This window comes from Mixophyes fleayi, chromosome 5 (genome assembly GCF_038048845.1).
Source record: "Mixophyes fleayi isolate aMixFle1 chromosome 5, aMixFle1.hap1, whole genome shotgun sequence".
NCBI lineage: Eukaryota > Metazoa > Chordata > Amphibia > Anura > Limnodynastidae > Mixophyes > Mixophyes fleayi.
The window spans coordinates 6,977,918-7,000,103 of record NC_134406.1 but is presented as its reverse complement, the minus strand read 5'-3'; the positions used below and the strand labels follow the sequence as shown (position 1 = coordinate 7,000,103).

Genomic DNA, 22,186 nt, shown 5'->3' with positions numbered 1-22,186 from the left:
ATAAACATAAGGCCAGCCTGAATTATAGCACTCAAACTCATTTTAGCAGAAGCTAATAACACATGTGCATTAAAACCATTTATTCAATCCTATAAATATCTAAATACTTATTTTGAAAAAGAAGTGGACAAAACAGATAACCCCTGGCCTACACGCAGACCACCGTAGATGGAGAGTCTGAGGGACAGGTAAGTGCTAGATACACTCTTCAGTCTAATTATTCTCAGGTATCATTCTCGTTTTGGGTGTCACAAATTCAGTAAAGTTAGATGAATTGGTAATATTGCCAAGTGGACAGGTTAAGTTTTGAAGACTATATCTGTGAATGAACCATACACCAGCCATCACATTTACACGAGTAGGGACTGAAAATTCAATGTAAAGTTTATAAAAATAAAAACATGTGCAAGTTTCAGTCTTACTTGATTAAGGCCATTTCCTTCCCTAAAGCCTTAGTAGTAGAATGCAAACACACCTCAAAATCTGAAAGGGGGCAGAAGAGAGAAGGGAAGTGATAACCGATCAGTAAAGATTTGGGAAAGACCAAAAAAAAAAAAAAAAAAAAGGGCAGGAGAGTAGACCGTAAAGTATATGGCAAGAGGAGGAGAGAAAACAAAGATGCTAAATAAAGTGGTTCTCAACTTTCCCACTCTGGTTAGTATTTCACACATCGAGGGTCCCTTAATTGGCGCTCCCACCATTACTTTAAACAAGTCAGCCCTGATCACCCAAAATCACTGTTGCAGTCAGCAGCGCCAATAAACTTTCAGTCTCATAAGACTCTGTATCTGTAAGTAATCCGACGCCTGTAATTAGACAGCGGCAGCTCCATTCCAAAGAGTTAGAGCTGCTGGTGTCCAACACTCTCATTAGCTTACCTACGCTACTGACATCAATGGTGGTATCGGGTGCGCCATAGCAGTCTTATTTTAAAGTAATGGCATCCGTCTCAATGGAAGGGCCCCACATGACTAGTATATGTGAGAAAACAATGATTATGAAGAAGGGTCTCTCTCTACAGTGGATTTTGTTTCACACAATCTCATGGACACTGTTCTTCACAGTACAAAACATAGTATGTCATTTTGCTTCCATGTTAGTCACCCACCGCCTCCATATTATTCTAGCTAACCTCTCACCTACAATTTATCTCCCCTTCCTGTGAACATACCAGGGCCCAGCAGTAGTGTACGGTCTACTAGAGAGATACACAAGTTTGATGTAATGCATAGTTGACCATGGCCAATGGTGGCCACACAAAGGCTGAACCTGCTGCTGCAGGATAAATGTCCAAATTGGCTATACACGAAGGTGCCCAGACAGAATGAGCTCTGGTTGGCCAAAGACTGACTAGTTAGATCATCTCCAGTGTTAATGAGGCTTAGTGGTTTGGTCACACAATGACCACACATACAGTCCGGTAGTGATCATCTTCTCACTGCAATTCTGTGACCGGGGCAATCACCACCCCTAGCGGGGACGGGCTGCCTGCGGCCGTACACTATTTACATGTTCCCGTCGGCTGAGAGGCAGAGAATCCTGCCCAGCGGGGGCGAGGAGCTTCCTCTGCCTGCCTGTCTCTGCCCACGGGAACATATAAATAGTGTGTGGCCGCTACACACTACTGCTATTAGTGAAAAGGGGGGCAGGGAACTAAACCCCCCCCCCTCCACAAAACAATCTCGGTCTCTCCCTGTATTACAACTACCACTACCTCAGAATCTTCAACAGGTTTTACATTTCAATGCTCCACAAGGTTCTCCAATATCAGGTTTTGCTGCACTATGAGTAAAGTTTGTTGCCGGTACCAAGATAAGTGGATGTTCTGTTGTGTTTGACCATCCAGGATCTACATTTCAATAATTTTACAGTAACATTTACTGCAATCTGGATCTGCTGTGTGGCTTTAGAACACACCACCTCAAACCACCTTACTTCTACAATGATATGACCCCCTCCCCCACTAGTCTGACTATAAATGTGCTATCAAATAACAGTATTAGAAAGAAGGATAAGGACAGCTGCATGATAACACAGACCAAACATAAAACTGGTCAAGTGAGGAGGGAATAGGCTTTACATCACCAGATATGTATTAGAAATGTAACCACAAATAAATAACTTATTGACTTGTACTTTAAATGGTAGCCCTAATATTGGATTATGGAACCTTATTTCTTAAACACCTGCAAATGTTAAGGGAAATCTATTCCTATATATATTTTCTTGCATGGATTGTACCTAGTTACTTGCAATAAGTAACTAAGTTAGTGTTGGCTTTGGGGATAAAATGAAGACTTGCACAATGTGTTAGATGCAGTGGAACTTTGGTGTTTATTTTAAAGCAAGATGTGGGCGCAATGAAATCTTTAGGATGTGTTCAACTCAATCAAAATTCCAATTTCCCTGTGACTTTAATGTGCAGGACACATCATCACTTCTAGCTCCTAAATGTGCAAATGGATCTGATCTTCTAAAGACCAAACCGAGTCACTAAGCTAAGTAAGTTTCTCCATTTGGCAAAACATTAGTAAAAGGATGTGGCATTTTATATATTCCAAATAAATACACCAACTAAATACACATTAGTCATGAGCATTATTTTGTTTTACCAGCCACTAAATACAAGACCACATTTAACGAGAAACTGTCAACAAGATGTGGACTTTCTTTTTATTATTATAATAATATAGTTTTTATGCTATTATATAGTGCCTTACATAAGAAGCATCAGTGGACGCGGAGGTATCAGGGACGGTAGATATATTTTAGGGAAAATAAAAACAAATAAAAGTAGCTTCAAACAAGTGGCCTTTTTGACAGCGTCTCTGGGAAAACTCTGAAGACTTGATATGAAGGAGGCAGATGGTGCTGTCTCCAGAGGACATCTCATGTTTAATTCACAAAGTGAAGACTTCCAGGTAAGGTCCTTTTATCCTCCCCGCTACGCCACTTAACACTGACATATGATAATTGCAGGCTTTTTTCTCATGTTAATGAATTTTAATTACCTTTCATTCAGATTAACTGATTGCTCTAACCAGTCCTGGGAACATCTGCAACTACTTTTTAAAACAGTGATGAGGTCTGGGAACGATTGACAGTAAAAATAAATAACTGGCCCCATAACCTCTACTATGTTATACTATATTGTGGCATCAAATGTATATTAGACACAGCTACTAGTTCCACCATAACCCTGCTATCTAAGGTGACAACGCTGCTGATAATAAGCGGGTCCAAACATGAAATCAATGAGAAAATTAGGGTCTAAGTAAGAGATGTTATATTTAGATATTAATATGGGCGGTAACATCCTGAACATCGACTGACCCAGTGTCTGTCAGGAAGAGATCTGACACAACCCCCTTGTAAATCCACTCGTCCCCAAAAATGCCAAGCCTCTCTGTGGTTATCCATTATCTACCACAGCACTGAGTAACGCAAATGGAACACACCTCTCTCCGCTACATCATGGACAGAATATTGCTGGGAGCCCATCCACCAAAGGAGCAAATTAAATAACTTATTGCACTATAATAATTGATATGATTGGCAATTTGGTCGGGCACACTGGTGGGCAAATTGGATGAGACACGGACATTTGGCGCTCTGGCTCAATGGCCACATTCATTCTCACGTCATGAGATGGAGGAAAGTTGTGTGCTCCATCACTACTTGCAGTTCCAGCTTCCTGCTACCTTCAGTAACAGTTTCAAAGACAACTGGTCATCTTTGAGTAAAAAACTGGTGTATTATGTATGTGCCCCTCTGGCACCCTTACCCCAGGAGGGCATTCCGTGCCATGCACACTTTCGTTGCACAGTTCTTTTGCCTCGGAAAGGAGCACACGGGGTGCTATAGACAAAGTGCTTTTACACAAAGCTGACATCTAGTCTTTAACTCTGCATTTTTCTCACACACACAAAAGTTTTTACCTCAACATAATAAAAAGGCGCATAGAAGAATTGTTTAGAGATAAATGGATTTTCGAGAGGTAAGGCAAGGCAACTGGGAAAGAAAAACATAACAGAGCAGCCCTGTAAATAGATTTTGCCCTGAAAGTACACAGGAAATAAAAGTTCTTCTACCATACACAATGTCCTCTTTATAGTGCTGTACAAATAGTACAATGTATAAGAAGCAAGAAATAACCTCTCACATTCCTGTAGACTAAGCTAAGCCCATGACAAAATATTCTGTTTTATCAGTGTTAAGATTCTAAATAATCCCCATAATGAGCCTACGGTATACACACACATGGCAACTCAGAGATCTGAACAATTAGCCATATCATTACCAGACCAGTACACCCAAGTCCAGTTAAGAAGAATGACTTAGTTACTTGCCGATCAATGACGGAGTTGTGCTCATTGGTAGACAGGGTTAAGATATGTTTTAGATACTGTTACATATATTCTCCATAACTAATCATTTTAGAAAGAGGTTATAAAAGTTATACAAATTACACATGCAGCCGATGTTGAAAACATTAAAAACAAAACGGCTATTAAACAAAAAAAAAAACAAAACTTTTGCACACAGTAAAAACATATAATTGCTTTTACTCATTCATAATAAGACCAGACCTTAAATTTCTTATTCTCGAATAGAAAATGCTGCTCAGGTCCCGCGAGCACAAGCTTTCAGCAGCAACAATTATAAAAATGAACTAAATTCTTCCTAGATTAAATAATTCTTGTGAACTGCGTGCGTGCCAGACAACAATCCCTTGTTAAACTTTTTCCGATCAGTCCCTGTATGTTAATTATCCACTTTTATACTATAAATGTTCAAATACAAATAAAAACCCGCAATAACACTAAGGAAAAAAAAAATAAACAAAAAATAAGGGCCCAATAGTGAAAACAGAGGTATAGTAAAACAGGTACACTATGCAGTGACTTAATAGTGCAATCTACAACTGACTACATAGGATCTGGTACTATTAACATATAAAAAGCAAAAGGCATTTTTAGTAAAAGAAGCACCTCCTAAGTAAACCATCACAGTAGGGTTTCCATGCCGGGTATTTTGTAGCGTACTTGGCATTTGTAACTTGGGTTGAATTCTCCCCTACAGGCTAACTTCACTCAAAAAACAAGAAGCCTAATGAAAACATTTATACTGGGTACAAATTGCTGAAATGACTCCTGACCATTGAGATAAGAATTCTGCCTGAAATCACCTGCTGAAAAAACACATGTTGCGACCATTTGACAGGTAGATTGTGAATAACTGATCATCATCATATCACTGGACTGCACTGCTTGTTACCATGGCTACAGACGTTGATAAGTAAGGTAAGGTTATTCCCATCCTACCAAAGCATGTTTTCAACAAGTGATTTCATGCAGAAGTCCAAATTCAAGTGTTAGGAGTTATACCATTAAACTGCAAAAGCAAACAAGATTGGGATTAGAGATTATTTTTTTTTGATTGGGTGGTTACCCATTCTGTTTTAGCGAATTTACAAAGGTGTTGCTAACGCCCAATTTGTTTTAACATGAAAAATTGTATATGTGAAACCAGAAAGAAATGTGCAGCGTTATGTGGGACAAGTTACAAGTTTTCCTGACTGGACTTCTGGGTAATTTAAATGGCATTACCCATGCCACACTCTTCTGGAGTGGTGCATTTGCATATGGTCCCTAGGGAGTGCAGATCTCTCCAACTCTTCTTGATGATTTAGCGAGGATGCTTGTTCAAACAGAAAGTCTAAAGCTAGGTACACACTACAGAAAAATTCTCCCAATGCATTATCTTTAGCAATTCATGTGTACACACCTACATGATTTACCTTCAGATCTGTGATCCTCACCTGTCATAACCATCTGCTGAAAAGATGGTGACTCTGTAAACTCTACAGATATCTGCCTACGCTGCTGGTCCTGAGTGAATACACACTGCAGAATTTGTTCCATCGTTTATAAAATCCAATGATAGAATGTGTTTTGGTGCAACAATACATGATTGTGTGAGTTCACACACTACACAAAACCTGTAGTGTGTACCCAGCTTTAATGCAGGACTAAAATTACGCAGAGTGGAAGGAAGGAAGGATGAAGTACATTAGAAATCATCTGCATTGTTAGTGGGCAATGGAACATAGAATTCAAATGTTTATGTTACTTTTGTTTTTTTAATTGCTTCATAAGTTTCAATCAGAGCAACGAAAAGAGAAAGTAAAAAAGTGATTTCCATGTAAGACATGTACAAGTGCTTACAGCGGACATTCGGACTGTGCTAATCTTACTTACTTGGTGCTGACTTGCTTTCGCCAACTGGCGATTGGCAGATTCTACATTAGATGAAGCAGTCTCAATATTGGATTCAATGCTATCTGTGAATACAGAACAGAATGTTAATTGGTATCTGGTCCTCTCTTGAATTTTATGGCAACACCAAAGACACAAAAAACCACAATAATGCTGTCGGATCTTAACCCGCATTCTTCCCCCAAACATTCACTCTACCCCTCCTATAAATCCCAGTTATTCTCGTATCAAAACTATTTCTGTGTGAGAGGCAACTAGTGACATCACACCAATGTTATTCCATCATACAATACTAGCTCTCACTGAAACGCATTCGTTTCTCTCATGGTACAGACAATAAAGGGATATTCTGAAGTAACCATAGTCATAATAATAAACAAAACAAACCCACAATGAAAATACTAAATATGTAGCGATGATTTAACACCAAACGCAATGAATTGTGTGAGAAGTACCATACACCTCGGGTCATAAAGGATTTATTAGATGATTTTTCACAAAAACACATTTTAATTCCCTCTGATGAAATGATACATTAATATGCATAAAATTATTCTATTCCCTGTTCCCTTAGTTAATAGCTTAGTTTCCTAAAGAAGAAGCTCTTGTTTCTTTTCTGTAGCCCATTCTCTATGCTTGGTGAATTCCTATAAGCAATCAGACAGGAATACACAGATATACCAGCTATTCAGACATACTGCTCAGAGATAATGGTCATACACATGAGCATTGATTCCTACAGTCACTGTGAGGAGACCCGTTAAACAAGGGCAATAACCAGGAGCGCAGGGAAAAGGATCAGAGTCATTTTAAATGTAATTTATTATAATTTAGGCATTGTACCCCAAAGATTCTAGATAATAATTTCTGTACCAATAATAAAACATGCCCATGAATGAACAGCCACCCAGAAACTCTGCATTACACACAATGTAACTATACTTACCTATAGATTCACCTTGATCATAAACAATGGACGCCAAATCTTTCATTATCTGATTGACATCCAGCATATCACTCTGTGAATACACAAGAGGCACCACAGTCACCAACACAGAACAGAGTACTGAAAGTGTCTACTGATATAAAGACATTAGTAACAGTGAATAGTTAGGATACATTTATACATGAACATTGGTAACATTGTTTTATAAACAGAGCACGTGCGCATCCTGATAAAAAAAAATATTTAAGAGTTAACTAAAACACATTACAAAGCATATGTCATTCTCGTTTTGTTAAGCATATGAGCAATAACTGATGGGAAAGGAACAGGCAGTGCTCGACCAAACTTGTGTAAAAATATAAACCCTGTTTTCTTTGGGGGGTGAAATATATAGCCTTACATGCAATGACAAAGCAATCAACATACAATAAACCTACAAACTCATATAAGCACTAAAATTCATGTCACTAGCATGGGATGTTTTTACCACAAAGAAATGTTATTGTTCATCTTCAGTAAGTTACAGAACAAACACATTGAGCTTCCACATCTAGCAATGTACAATAGTTTACTGAACAGACGCTGCGTGCAGTACGCTACGTAGACGCCCAAAAGCTAACTTGTATTTTACCACAAATATGAGACTTCGCGAAAATGTAATGGTCATTTTCTTATCGAGCCGCTCATCAAATATTTCTATATGCCGCTCCTTGACAAGGGAGACGCAGATATGATACAATGACATACTGGGGTGACCTCACTGAAATAAAAGCATTGCCTACAGCTGTTATAATCCTTTCATCTCTCTCTTTGAAGTGGACAAGCCTGATTAATATGAAGGAATTAATTTAACCATATTTCCTATTATAGATTCCGTTCCCTTGTGTGCGAAGTGAGCGCAGAAAAAGTATAGTTACTGAACACAGTGGCCATGATTATTTCTCTGGATTGATTATAAAAGAGAGAGAAACATTGTGATATTCCAGCTGGTCTGCTGGTGATGAAGGATCTTATAAGTTCAAGCATCTGGAATGTTGATGCTATTATAATATCATCATCATCATCACCATTTATTTATATAGCGCCACTGATTCCGCAGCGCTGTACAGAGAACTTATTCACATCAGTCCCTGCCCCATTGGAGCTTACAGTCTAATTCCCTAACACACAGACACACACACACCCAGACAGAGAGAGAGGGAGAGACTAGGGTCAATTTTGATAGCAGCCAATTAACTTACCAGTATGTTTTTGGAGTGTGGGAGGAAACCGGAGCACCCGGAGGAAACCCACGCAAACACGGGGAGAACATACAAACTCCACACAGATAAGGCCATGTTCGGGAATTGAACTCATGACCCCAGCGCTGTGAGGCAGAAGTGCTAACCACTACGCCACCGTGCTGCCCCAATATATATATATATATATATACACACATACACAATCTTAAGGACAGCCTCTATAGTCAAATTGAAAAAGTAAGAAGGAAAAAGAAATCCACCTCATTTGTCATCTTTAACGTGAATATGATTGTAAGTTGTGAGCAGGGCCCCCTTATCTGTCTGTCTGTATTACCCAGTATTGTTCTATCACAGTGTGTGTTCCCAATTGTAAATTGCTACGGAATGTGCTGGCGCTATATAAATAAATGACAAGATGCCACTCTGGTACTGTGTGTAAATAAAGTGCTGGCATCAAGAATGTGAGGCAGAAGATACATGCAATACTGCCACATATCTATAATAAGATATAGCTGTTTTGATAACACATTGTAGACATTTTAATGATGTGAATCTCTAATCTATCTGCAATTCACAACACGTTCCTACTATGGTAAGGAATATTTATTATGTGTTAACCTTTATACAGTGCCAACAGAGAATGTTTACTCATTCACATCAGTCAGATGATAGAACAATATTAGTGAGGTCATCAGTTTTAGGAATGTGAAAAAATATTAGCGGCTTCTCCCAAACGGGCGCGGCTGGTCACATGTAAAAAAAGCAAGCGTCCGGATGAGGGCGCTAACCTTCCAATCAGTCTGACCGCGGCACTGTTACCGAAAGATAGAAATCTATTCAATGAAAAAGACAAATTATTGCACCAGGCTTAGCAGAATACCGGCGATACGGCAGATGGCATCTCCAAGAGCAATTACAGAGGCAGTTACAGCTGCCCATTGTGACTTCAGGCCAGCTATGCAGGCAGACAAGGGTTAAAACTAGAGACCTTGTTTATATACGAAGGTAACTCGCATGTGACAATCTAAAACGGTCACAGTAAGATCTGCAAATGTCTTCACACTGCTCTTCAGAGGACTCCTGTTGTATGATAACTGCATTAGGTACAGTTGAGAAAGTGAACATTAAAAACAGATTCATGGTCCAAATTCATGTATGACTGAAAATATTGGCTGCTCGACAGGAGATGCTGGATCTAAGACTGGAATTTCAAAACCACCTCTCATATATCTACTATATAAATGCCTAGTGGCGTGTGTGGGGGAAAAAAATCAAGCTGCAGCGCCACCAGCTGGGCAGAGTTATACACTGACCTATATATTTCTTGAAGGAGAAGTGACAGTTGGGAGTGGTTGCCGGGGGTGACAGTGGGGAGTTTTTAACACCTTAAGTAGCTTGATGAAGGATGTTGCGATGAAGATGAAGGATGAGGTGATGGAGAAAAATGATGAGGTGGTGACGTGTGGACAAAACCACGTTAAAAAAGGGTGCTTGCGTCGGGAAGTAACGCTCTTCCCCTGAGGAGGCCTGGGCTAGGCCCAAATGCATGACAAGAACCTTTTTAACACCTTAAGTAGCTTGATTTGACTAGAATGCATGAGTATCATGCACGGGTTAACTTGTGTATATATATATATATATATATATATATATATATATTTGTTGACGTAAAAAAACGTAAAAATTAAAATGCTACACTATTCCATTAGTGCAGGGTAGTCACATATTCCTAGAGAAAAAGGCATCTCCTGAGCTGCTGTGGAACTACAAGTACTCCCAGCCATAATGTCCTATATCAGTTGACTGCAGCTTGTCCGAGCAGCCATATACTGTGCTGGGTCTCAGTTGTTTGGACAAGCGGTGGTCAGGATATATATACGACAAATAGGGGGAGATTCAATTGCCGGTGATGCTATGTGCAGACATTACCGTGATGTCCGGCTGTGTACATTGTCAATTACGGTAAGAATCTGAGCTCATTTTTCCTTGCACACCATAAAATAAGCGGAGATCGCAGCCATAACTTCAGTGTGAGGTGTCTCTGTGGACTTACCAGAGAAACCTCGCACCGAATGGAATCTCCCCCCATAGAGACAGCTCTACTCACTCTGTGAATATTCTCCTGGCTCTGAGAATAAGCTTAGAGGGTGCACTGCTGGAGGCCAGGATCTTTCAAATCATTGACACCGAGCGGGGCGGACAACCATGGCTAAACTAGTAGGAGTGATATAGGGTGTGGATAAAACTTTGGTAGAGCTGAAGGTCTGCTTTGAAGACATTCTACATTCCCGAAAAAAAAGCCCACAATTTTGAGTCAGAACCAGACATGAATGCAGTCTGAACAGTCCTAAGCATGCAACAAAACCTTTGTGAGAACGAACAGTAAATAAAGATATGATAATATAAATGTGACAACCAACTGTAGAAATGTTATTGGAGGACATTACTGAAACATTATTATATTACATTGCTTCACGGAATATTTGTATTTCCTTATATGAACCAGAGATGCCACATTGTTGGCAATATCGAGACAAAACGTTGTGATGCCCGCTGACTTTAATAAGTGTCTCATTACTGTAACATTTAGAGGAGCTGGAATGGAAATCCTAATTTGGAAATGCAGCAGTCTGGGTTATATATGTATAAATGTAAACATACAACAAATAAAACTATATCCATACACTTCACACTGAAGTTAAGAGATGTACCCATCTTACAGGAAAGCAGCCTGCTGGGCGGGAAATGATTAGATATTGAACATCAGACATGTTCTGAGAAACCTGGGAGTGATCAGTATCGCTGCGTGAAACACTGATGAGGGTGGAGAGTGTGATTCACTAAGAGGAGCTGGTGATTCAGACAAGGTCTTTGGGGCCTTGGAAATCAAACTTTATTTCGTCCCACGGAAAGAAACATTATGACTTTTGTGTCTCTAAATGCCGACCAGATGGGACGACCGGCGCTCACGCTGGAAGAATTACAAGGGCTAATTTCATACACAGCGCACACTGACATTACACGAAACAGAAAATGTCCTGCGATACGTTTCAGATGCCTCCTTGTTATTTATCTAGAGATTTGTAGTAATATGTGTTAAGCTTATTTCAAGGAGACTAATTTGTAACCACTTAAACACAATTATACCAAAATGATTCAGCGAGTCCCAGCAGACACTTCTCTGTTTCAACAATATGATTTGATCATTACACATCTACCTCTATTGATATAGGCGTATTGTGTAGAATCTATTAACACACACACACACACACACACACACACACACTGACAGCATCTAGTGTTAGGAGCTAAACCAGGACCGGCCAACCTGCGGTTCTCCAGATGTTGTGAAACTACAAGTCCAAGCATACACTACCAGCTATATCCTGGCTACTGACTGGCAGGGCATGCTGGAGCTTGTAGTTTCATCATACCTGGAGAGCCACAGGTTGGCCGGACCTAAAGGGAGCAAAATATGCAACTAGACCAACTATGCTGTGATGAATGAGGGCAAATGCAATTGTTATCTATTTTCTGCAAGCGGGGGATATCCTGGCTGCTTTTACACGTAGCGCACAAATACAGAGCAGCTTTATTATAACACTGCGAGTTAGATTCCAATAAGGATTGATTCAAATAGGCTTCCGGCAATGTTTCTGCAGGCACAAGGGCAAATATGGTAATGAAGGCCATTGATCATTTTTGCTTGCACCTCAAAGAGCAATGTTTTAGATATCGTAAGGCCCAGAAATGCACACAAAGCTCTGATGGAACTTGAATTATTATTATCATAGACTTGTAAGGCGCCACAGTGCTGTGCAGCACCATACAATAGGGAAAACAGTACTTACATAAAACAGGGACATACAAGGTAGACAAAATAAACAGACATGAAAACAAAGGGTATGGAGGACCCTGCTCAATAGAGAGCTTACATTCTAAGTGGAAGAGGGCACAGCTGAAACAAGAGGAGCAGATGTGGCTCAGAGTGGAGATTGGGACAGTTGTGAGGGTGCATTAGTGTGAATAGTGTTATCGAGGATAAGGTCACATCTAAAAAAGAGATGGATTTTCAAAAAGCGTCTAAAGATTTGAAGGCCGTGGGAAAGTCTGATTGAACGTGGTAGGGAATTCTATAAGTGGGGAGCAGCACGGGAGAAGTCTTGTAGGCGGGAGTGAGAGGTGGTTATCAGAGACAAGACAAGGCGCAGGTCAGAGGTAGATCTAAGAGGCCGGGAGCGAGAGTATTTTGATATGAGATTTGAAATGTATGTAGGGGTGGTGTTGTTGAGGGCTTCTTTAGGTAATGGTGAGTAATTTGAATTTGATTCTGCAGGACACAGGGAACCAGTGTAGGGATTCGCAAAGTAATGCAGCAGATGTGGAGCAGAGAGAGAGGAAGATCAGTCTTGCAGCAGCATTTAGAATGGACAGAAGTGTGGATATATGGGTGTCAGGAATGCCAGATAGCAGGAGTTTGCAATAGTCAAGACAGGAGATGATAAGAGAATGAGGAATAAAGCAGAGTGTGGAGTCAAGCGTGATACCAAGACAGCAGGCTTGGGAGACTAAAGAAATTGTGGTGCTATTGACACTGAGGGAGATAATAAGCTGTGTTTTAGATATGTTGAGCGTTAGGTAACATTGGGACATCCATGTGGAGATAGCAGAAAGACAGCTGGTTACACAAGATAGTACAGAAGGAGAGAGGTCAGAGAAAGAGACATAGATTTGGGTCATCAGCGTAGAGGTGGTACTGGAGGTCGATAATAAGCGCATTAGTGTCCCAAGAGAGGAGGTGTACAATGAAAAAAGTAAAGGGCCAAGAACAGAGCCTTGTGAAGCCCTACAGATATTGGGACTGGAGGGGGGGATGTGCCATAAGTAGAAACACTAAAGGATCGGTTCGATAGGTAGGAAGTGAACCAGGAAAGAACTGTGCCATGAAGGCCAATGGAGTGAAGGGTGTGTGGGAGAAGAGCATGGTCAACAGTGAGAGGGAGTGGTAGAAGACGATGTCAAGGGAGTACCCATCACAATGGGTGGGAGATGAGGTCCATTGGAAGAGACCAAAGAAGTAAGTAAAGAAGAGACAGTGGGATTATCCGGAGGTAATCGTGAAAACGATTACCACAATTCTAACACTGAGAAGACCTACAATTAAATTTCGAATTTATGAAAAATTGATTTCAATATAAACAGACTTACCTCAAAAGCAACGTTGCAGATCTCTGATCGCAACAGCATGCTGACCGCAAAATATTTCAAATGGAAAGCTGAATGTTAATTTAAAGTAGCAATGTTGGGACCCAGCAGGTTAAGTGTTTAAACACTTAACCCGACACTGCTGCTTTAAATTAACATTCATAGAGGTCGCGATGACGTGAAAGTGTAGTGCTGGAGAGCTGTCCATTCGGAATAACTTGCGGTCAGCATGCTGGTGCGACCAGAGATCTGCAGCGTCGCTTTCAAGGTAGGTCTGTTTATATTAAAATCGTTTTTTCATAAATTCAGAATTTAATTGTAGGTCTCTTCGGTGTCGAAATGTTTGGCGCCGTTAAAGCGTACCAAACCCGGATTATCAATGGGAATGTAGAAATCGCCTAGCATGAGAGTAGGCAGATCAAAGGATAGGAAATAAATGAACCAAAGTTGTCAAGAAATTAGGAAACTGAACCTAGGGGCGATAAATGACAGCAACAGGAAGGTGGAGAGGATAAAATAGACGGATAGTGTGGACTTCAAAGGAAGAGAATGAGAGGGAGGGTTCAGAGGGTATGACTTGGAGAGTGCAGCTTGGAGAGAGTAGAATGCCTACTCCACCACCTTGTCTGTTTACGGGTCCGGGAGTGTGGCTATGGGAGAGTCCCCCAAAGGTGAGAGCTGCGGGGGATGTAGTGTCAGAGGAGGTGAGCCAGCTTCCTGTAATGGAAAGGAGGTTGAGGGATTTAGAAATGAATAGATCATGGATGGATGTAAGTTTGTTACAAACAGATCTGGCGTCCCATAGTGCACAGGAGAAGGAAAGAGAGGGTAGTGGAGATATGTGGATAAGGTTGGTGGGATTGAAGTACGGGATGGATGGAAAGGTTTGGGGTGGAGCAAGGAGTGTGAGCAGATAATAGGTATGGTACGGGGTCCAGGATTAGGCAAGATGTCACCAGCAGAAATGAGAAGGAGCAGGGTGACAAAGAGGACATGCGAGGAGAATGTGGGTGTGAGGTTTATTTCTGTTTGTAGGCTGGTGAGTGTGGTGTGTGCAGGAGACAAAACAGTTTATGTGTACAGACTAGTGAGGAGAGAAGTAGTGAAGGGAAAATCATAATCGGGGAGGGAAGAATAAGATGATGGAGAAAGAAGAGGTGTTTGGAGATTAGTATGGTGACAGTAAATAGGAGAATCCTCCCTCTCCTCATATAAGACCACCAGCCATATATATATGACAGCAAATAGTTGGTGCTATAGCACTGAAGTATAGTGTCACCTATGTCAAAAGTAATTGTAAGCGACTGTGTAAAACTATCCATGTGTGAAGGACATTATCTAGCTTATATAAATGTGTTACAAAGTCTACTAGTAAAGCACATCATTCACTAGATAGCCCCAAAATTCCCTTATCTCCTCCCAATGCATACCCATTAATCTTATGCCAGTCCCACATGGCATAATCCTACCACTTTGCAAGTGTTAGTGCAGTGATAAAATGGACGGACACGTAAAGATGCATCTATGGTTATCCTCCGACCGAACTTACGAACACATCCAATAACAACTTGATTACTGTAAAGAAGTTACAATTTTGGAAACCCATTGGGACAAATGACTGGTATTGCAGCTCTGTTATCCATAATTATTATCGGATAATCCTTACACAATATAAGAGTTTGTCAGGAGGGGTTAGGTATGAGCGAATATAGAACAGAGCAGGCAATGTGGAGACCGTAAAATGTAGTACATATAAATAGTATAAAAGGATATCTACTAAATGCAGCCACTACTGGAACTTTTACAGTCCTCTGGCGATAAACTCCTGTGTTAGAAGCAGAATATTCCAATAACCCGTGAAATGTTCTGACACAGCTCACTCGTTTCCTGGACTACTTCTGATCATCGCGCAAAACTCCTGTACAATGATCATCAAACGCACCTTCTAGTAGAAGTAAAACTTTCTTCTCGTACATTTAATTTAATTCTTCCTGCGAAAATGTATATTTATAGATGAAATGTAACTGCAGTAATCACACAAATTGCTTAATACCCATTTCTTGGCTAAAAATAAATGAATTACTTCATAATTAGTTTGATTTACTGCAATTAGTGCAAACAGCAATATGAAACGAGTAGGAGAAGATCTTATTAAGTAGATGAGCTTCCAGATTGGTGTTAAAGTAGGTTTCCTCCAGTAGCGCCCAATTAAGAGAACCATTGAAACAGCTGGATCACCTTCATATATACTAAATAAATGCAGGAGCATCTGTAAGGACCACCGGACCAAGCATCTGTAAGGACCACCGGACCAAGCATCTGTAAGGACCACCGGACCGGTACAGTACAAATATACACCTCTATTGAACTTAGCTGTGCTGGAAAGGTACTGTAAGAAGTAGCAAAGAGTATGCGGAGGTTTCAGTCATAAAATGATGTCTACAAGTATCTAAAGCTCCGTTAAGTTATGTCAATGTCTGCATCTATATTTGTGAAAGGTAAACGCTGAAAGGCCATCCTAGATTAACTTGGAACAGAGCAGTTCAGAGTACAGAACACTGCAGCAATAATCCTGGTAATGGTTGTTCTGCTCCTGCAAGAATATATATATAAATCCCCGTTATTTATTCATAACATGCACTGCAGATAATTAGGCAGACACTTCTTGTTTCTGCACATTCCTGATGGGAACATTAAACACATCTCTTTCCAATGCACCAGTACATCCACTTCTAGATGTCACTCTGCAGATTCTCACTAATGTGGGGTTTAGATCAACATCAGAAAGAGCCGGGAGTGCAGGTGACCAAACAAATTAAAACCCCAAACCTTCATGTATTTCCATACTCCAGGACGACACGCTAGTAACGTTCCATAAGCATATTCTGGAAACCCAAAAATATCTGCTTTAATGTTGTAATATTTCATGAACCGCCATCCTTTGAGGGAGATAAACGCTATGCCACATCTCCCCAGCAAATGATTGCAGGCAGCGCTCTCCAGGGGCCGTGATTCGGTCAGGATTAGGTTTTCAGTCCGAGCAATATAACAATGACAATTGTTCAAAGTATTGCCAGGCTAAAGGGCATTGCGTAGACGGAAAACACAAGGCACAATTAATCCCATTGGGAGTTTACGATTAAATTTAATACGTCTTGGAGGCAATGAGAAATAAAATAATTTGACCAAGGTCACGCAGGATGGCTGCAGAGGTCGCAGCTTAGAATCTACGCTTGTGAGGATAGTGCTGGATCGTTCATATTTTATAGACCACAATATCATGTATTTCCCCTAATGAAAACAACTGCAAATAATTCTTTGGTTATTGGGACAATTTAAAGGGATATTTAGTAGTTAATCCTGGAGAGTTCATCTATCTGTATCAGCGTTCTTGCAGGCCCTCAGAAGAAATGTTAGGTTTCATGGTAGTGTTATGTTCCTGCGTGCAGCACTGGGGTCATGAGTTCGATTCCCGATTATGACCTTATCTGTGTGGAGTTTGTATGTCCTCCCCGTGTTTGTGTGGGTTTTCTCCAGGTGCTCTGGTTTCCTCCCACACTCCAAAAACATACTGATAGGTAATTGGTTGTTATTAAATTGCCCTAAGTCTCTCTTGGTCCGTGTGTGTGTGTGTGTGTATGTTAGGGGATTTATATTGTAAGTTCCAATGGGGCAGGGACTGATGTGAGTGAGTTCTAAGTGCAGTGCTGCGGAATTAGTGGCGCTATATACATAAATAGATGATGGTTTATATGATCTTCGTATTAGTACTGTGTCATGCAGTTCCTCTGTTCTACCAGAGGGGCTGCTGTTCTAGACTGTGTACCTCACCTGTGGACTTTTACCTGTGAGAGGTTAATCTCTTCCCTGCTCTATATCCCTGCTGTTTGCTCAGTTTGTGGCTGGTCATTGTTTGCTCATATGCACAAACTGTTGTTCTGATCTCCAGCTTGATCCAGCCTTTATTCCAGCATCCCACCAGGTTGTTCCTGGTTTCCTGCATCTCTTCAGATCCCTGGTCCTGGCCGCTTTCTATTTTACTGGATTATTGTCCCATTGCACCATCCAGCTTGTTACCCTGTAGCCTGCCACTCTATAGTATGATTTCAAGTTGAGTTTACCTGCCCCTCAGTAACTTTGGCTTCTATATTACTGTGGCTGTTATTATTTTTAGTCTATAACGGGACTGTGCACTATGTTTTGTTACTCTCCAGCCTAAGGGCTCTGCTATCCTCCCATCACATGGGTTAATCATAACAAACTTTACTATTACTTCACCTAATTTGGATTCCTGCTTCAGAAAAACACAGTGGTTCATAACACTTTGCTGATTTTTTTTAGTTGCGTGTAAAAAGGAGCAATTATATTATAATTGACGTTTTTGTGCGCATAACCATAACGCCACTATGGAACCTTGCGGTTGAATCGGCCCCTTGTAGATGACAATGTAGTCAAGGACCTTCTCTAACGCGTACTTCTTAAATGTCTTTCCACTGATTGTTCAATGTCGCACATGTTTAAATGGGATGGTGCAACTCAACTACTGTCACACAGTGGAGTCAGGGGATTTTTGGGATGAAAATAACAATCACGGGAATGCAGTCTATTGATCCACTAGGAGCCAGTGATGTCAGTACAGCTGATATTTAACCAGAAAATATATAAAACATGTAACAGTTGGGGGGAATCTAATATATAAATGCTTAGTGGCGTCTATCTGTTTGTGTGTGGAAAAAAAAACAACAAGTTGCAGCGCCACCTGCTGGGCAGAGTTATACATTGACCTACTAAATTCTTAGTGTGTGTGGGAAAAAAAATTCAAAAAGGGCTGAAATTTGGTAGGGCTCAAACTCATTTTCGTGAGGTAATTTTACCTCATGAACACACATGTGTAGAGGCGTGCGTTAGTGTGTGTGTGTGTGTGTAAAAAACTATTTTCTCAGAAAGGGCTCATCCAATTGACCTGAAATTTGGTATACTGACATTATTTGACAAAAAAAGTCAGTTAACTTCCATCATCCCCCCCTTCCCCCCGTGGGAGGGGTAGTAAAGGCTAAATTTACAAGTTGAGGGGTCAAACTCATTTTCGTGAGGTAATTTTACCTCATGAACACACATTAAAAAGGGCGCTTGCGTCGGGAAGTAACGCTCTTCCCCTGAGGAGGCCTGGGCTAGGTCCAAATGCATGACAAGAACCTTTTTAAGACCTTAAGTAGCTTGATTTGACTAGAATGCATGAGTATCATGCACGGGTTAACTTGTATATATATATAAAAATGTATTACTAACACTTTGTCTAGGTTTGTACATTGCTAACAGTGCAATTACATTTATTAGACCGGTCTCAGGCAGCCACAATGTGAAAGTCATGTAGACTTCTGGAACAGTAACGGCGTCTCCATGATGAAGCACTCACTGTATGGATAAATAATATATTGTTACTGGTGTAACAGATTGTCACGAGGCTCTAATAGCATTATCTGGGTATCTGGAACCAAAATATCCAGAACCCTGTAGGGCGGGGGAGGCTCAGCAAATGACCGAATGGGGGATATTCTGCTTTTATTAGTCACAAAACGGGAATGCATCATAAAAACATGTAAGAGAAATAACGATTTGCCTGTTACAGACACTTTACATAGAAACAAGGAATCCGACGACATAAAGGAACATATAAGCCCACCTAGGCTGCCCTTTAGTGTGTACTTGTTTGTTTTGGGGTTTTCTAACTCTTTACAATTGTCATATGTTTGAATTATTTTATTGTACGAGTCCAGAATAAGTAATTACTGACAGACTGTTCCAGGGATCTATGTCCCTTTCTGTAATAATGTTCCTCCTCGTGTTACATGTCACTATTCTTCCCTCCTTGTGTTCTCGTATTCTTACAGAACTCTATGAATACTTCTGCTATATTTCCAGGTTGTAACATATCCCCTCCGTCCCATCTCCTGTACATCAGCTCTTAATGATTTCCTGGATATGATTGGTTATGCAGCTCCTGCACCATTTCAGGAACTCTTCGAATGTTTTCTTTATTTTATTGTGTTTTGCTACAGTAAATAATTATTTTTTTAGCTTAGTACACTGAGAAAAACATAAATTATTTATTTCTTAGTAGACTTAAGTCAGCCTTTCTAAAATGTAAAACCTTTGCTTTGGAGCAGTTCTGTTTTGCTGAGGTCTGTATATTAAACCACAATGACTGATGTTCACTAGACCCCAAGTTCTCTCCTCTTCTTTCCACACCAGGGGGTAAATGTATCAATCGGCAGTTTGCCGTCAATATTTAAAAATGGGAATTTTATTCAAGGCCCATCAGGATTGATACATTTACCCTCTAGGTTTCTGTTTGTGAGAACTAAATCTAAGATCACTTTCTTGCATGCTGGTTTGATAACTAGTAGTTGAGAGACACCCCATGCAAAAAGACCAAAACGTTGCTACTTCTGACTGATTTAGCAATGGGCAGATTAGAGCCCACATCAGATATATTGAAATCTTCCATAATTATCATTGCACCTTTCATAGACATCTCAGTGATTTCCTCTATCAATAGTCTCTCCAATTCCTCGCCTCGCCCTGGGGTCTACAAATTTATCCTATTCCACCACCACCTCGGTCACTACTTTCTACAGTTACCCAAATACTCAGTCCTATCTGCACTGTCCTGTATTAAAGTTGCATTTATCTCATTATTTGCATATGAAGCAACTCCACCTCCCTTTTTCTGTCTGTTGTAAACATGTTATAACCAGGAATAACTACGTCCCAATTATGATTATTTATATACCATGGTCCAGTAATCACTATGAAATGTACACTGAATCAGCTCACAGAGCAATGAAGACTCTACCACTTTTCCTTCACCGGCCACTCTCACCAATACACGTCATCCTCTGTAGTGAGCAGAGGAATCAACCATTTTTCCCTTCTACTTTAATTTGTTTAAATAACCATTATTAAAACGTCTGAGCTTCTTATGAAGAAGCCCCGTTCCCCTAGTCAAAGGACACAAAAAATCTTTTGAACAATGTCTTATGCTTCCGAACACCTTCCTCCTTGTACATTTCTTTAGCCAAGTGCTGCAAAGCCTCCCATCCTCCTTCATCCTGTGAACAGGCTAAACATCCGAGGAAGACCCTGGGGTCACGGTCTGCCCAAGCTGCTTTCCTAGCAGACAAAAAGCTCTCAGCTCTGTTCCAACATCACCAAAATATAAATCATCAGCACCAATAACCTCTCCACCTTAACTCACCATCTTCGTCATCCACCTCCTAGCTAGTTCCTGAGGGATATTAACCTATGTCCTTCATGAACAACTTCTATGCTGATAGCTCGTACAAAAGAATGACAAGCTTTCTATACTCAATGGACTCTTCTTGGGGGCCTTCACTGTTCCCAAAACCATCCACTCTCTGGTGGGTTGAACATCCTGTTTCCACCACTGAAGCCACAACATGACTGTAACTTGTGCCTAGTTATTAACGAAAATGAATTATCTACAGAGACACATAGCTGCTGGGACATTAATCCAGTTCTAGCTCTTCCACAGTTTAGAATATTACTGGAACCTCATTCAGAGGTTCCAGTAATATTGCAGAGGTGTGCAACCGGGGGGGGGGGGTCTCCTGATTATCAAATATGCACAACAGGATTTTGGAAACCTCCTCTTTTGGGGTCCTGGAACACAGGTGCAGGAAGACATGGTCCTAACTGAGAAAGTATCACTGTTCTACAGCTTGTATTGATGTACTCACACTTGCAAATCAGGTCTACTTTTTTCTTCAGATTTCAAATAATTGCAATTCTAATAGTTTACAAAGCCACTAATTCATGTAGATATCTTACAAGAAGAGCGGCCTGTTCCTAAATTGGCTGTAACAACATTTCTATTATTACGGAATGTATTCCTTTAACAAATGTGGCGCAGAACACTTTAAAAAGCATCATCACCAATTGCAAAAAGACAATTCAGCACTCGCACACTGCAAGGGTTAAATCTTAGAACCGTTTAGTAGCCAAGTATTCCACTGTACAGTGCAATAGAACAAGAGGCTAGTATTTAGTAACTCTAGTAAATCTATTTTATCCACAAGATTTTGTCTTTCAATCTAAAACTTTTTTTTCTCTCTCCCCCTTCCTGAAAACCTCACTCTTTGCCCTCAATTCCTTTACCTTTTAAGAAAATACCAAGATATGTGAACTATTGTGTAGAGAGATTCAATTTTGTTTGTAGATTGGATTGGGTATTCCTGTAGGCTGTAAATCTCCTGGCATTGCTGCGTTGACACTGACGGTGGAGAAATGTCCAGTGTCAAATGACGGCCTTTTTGTCAATGAAGTGAGAGAGAAGAAAAATGAGGTTGAACTTCATTAGTGGTCTGTACGGAGGAAGGGAGGGGGAGGCAGCAGTACGGGGCCACAGGAATGAATCAATCTGCTTTACTGCGGACATTTAGACACCAGTGATATAATGTCACCTCATCAGAAATGGAAGGGAAACCAATTCACTC

The 22,186-nt window shown here is 40.5% G+C and overlaps 1 protein-coding gene across 4 annotated transcripts in view; it reads right to left on the bottom strand.

The window, feature by feature from the left end:
* The window catches only part of TSNARE1 (t-SNARE domain containing 1), a 235,091-nt gene that overhangs the window by 75,679 nt on the left and 137,226 nt on the right, over window positions 1–22,186 (bottom strand). For all 4 annotated transcript variants that reach the window (XM_075211650.1, XM_075211652.1, XM_075211653.1 and 1 more), the window contains 2 exons: window positions 7,225–7,297; window positions 6,261–6,343 (listed from right to left, as the gene is read on the bottom strand). In XM_075211650.1, coding sequence (XP_075067751.1) covers window positions 6,261–6,343; window positions 7,225–7,297 — 156 coding nt within the window. The remainder of the gene's footprint in view (window positions 1–6,260; window positions 6,344–7,224; window positions 7,298–22,186) is intronic.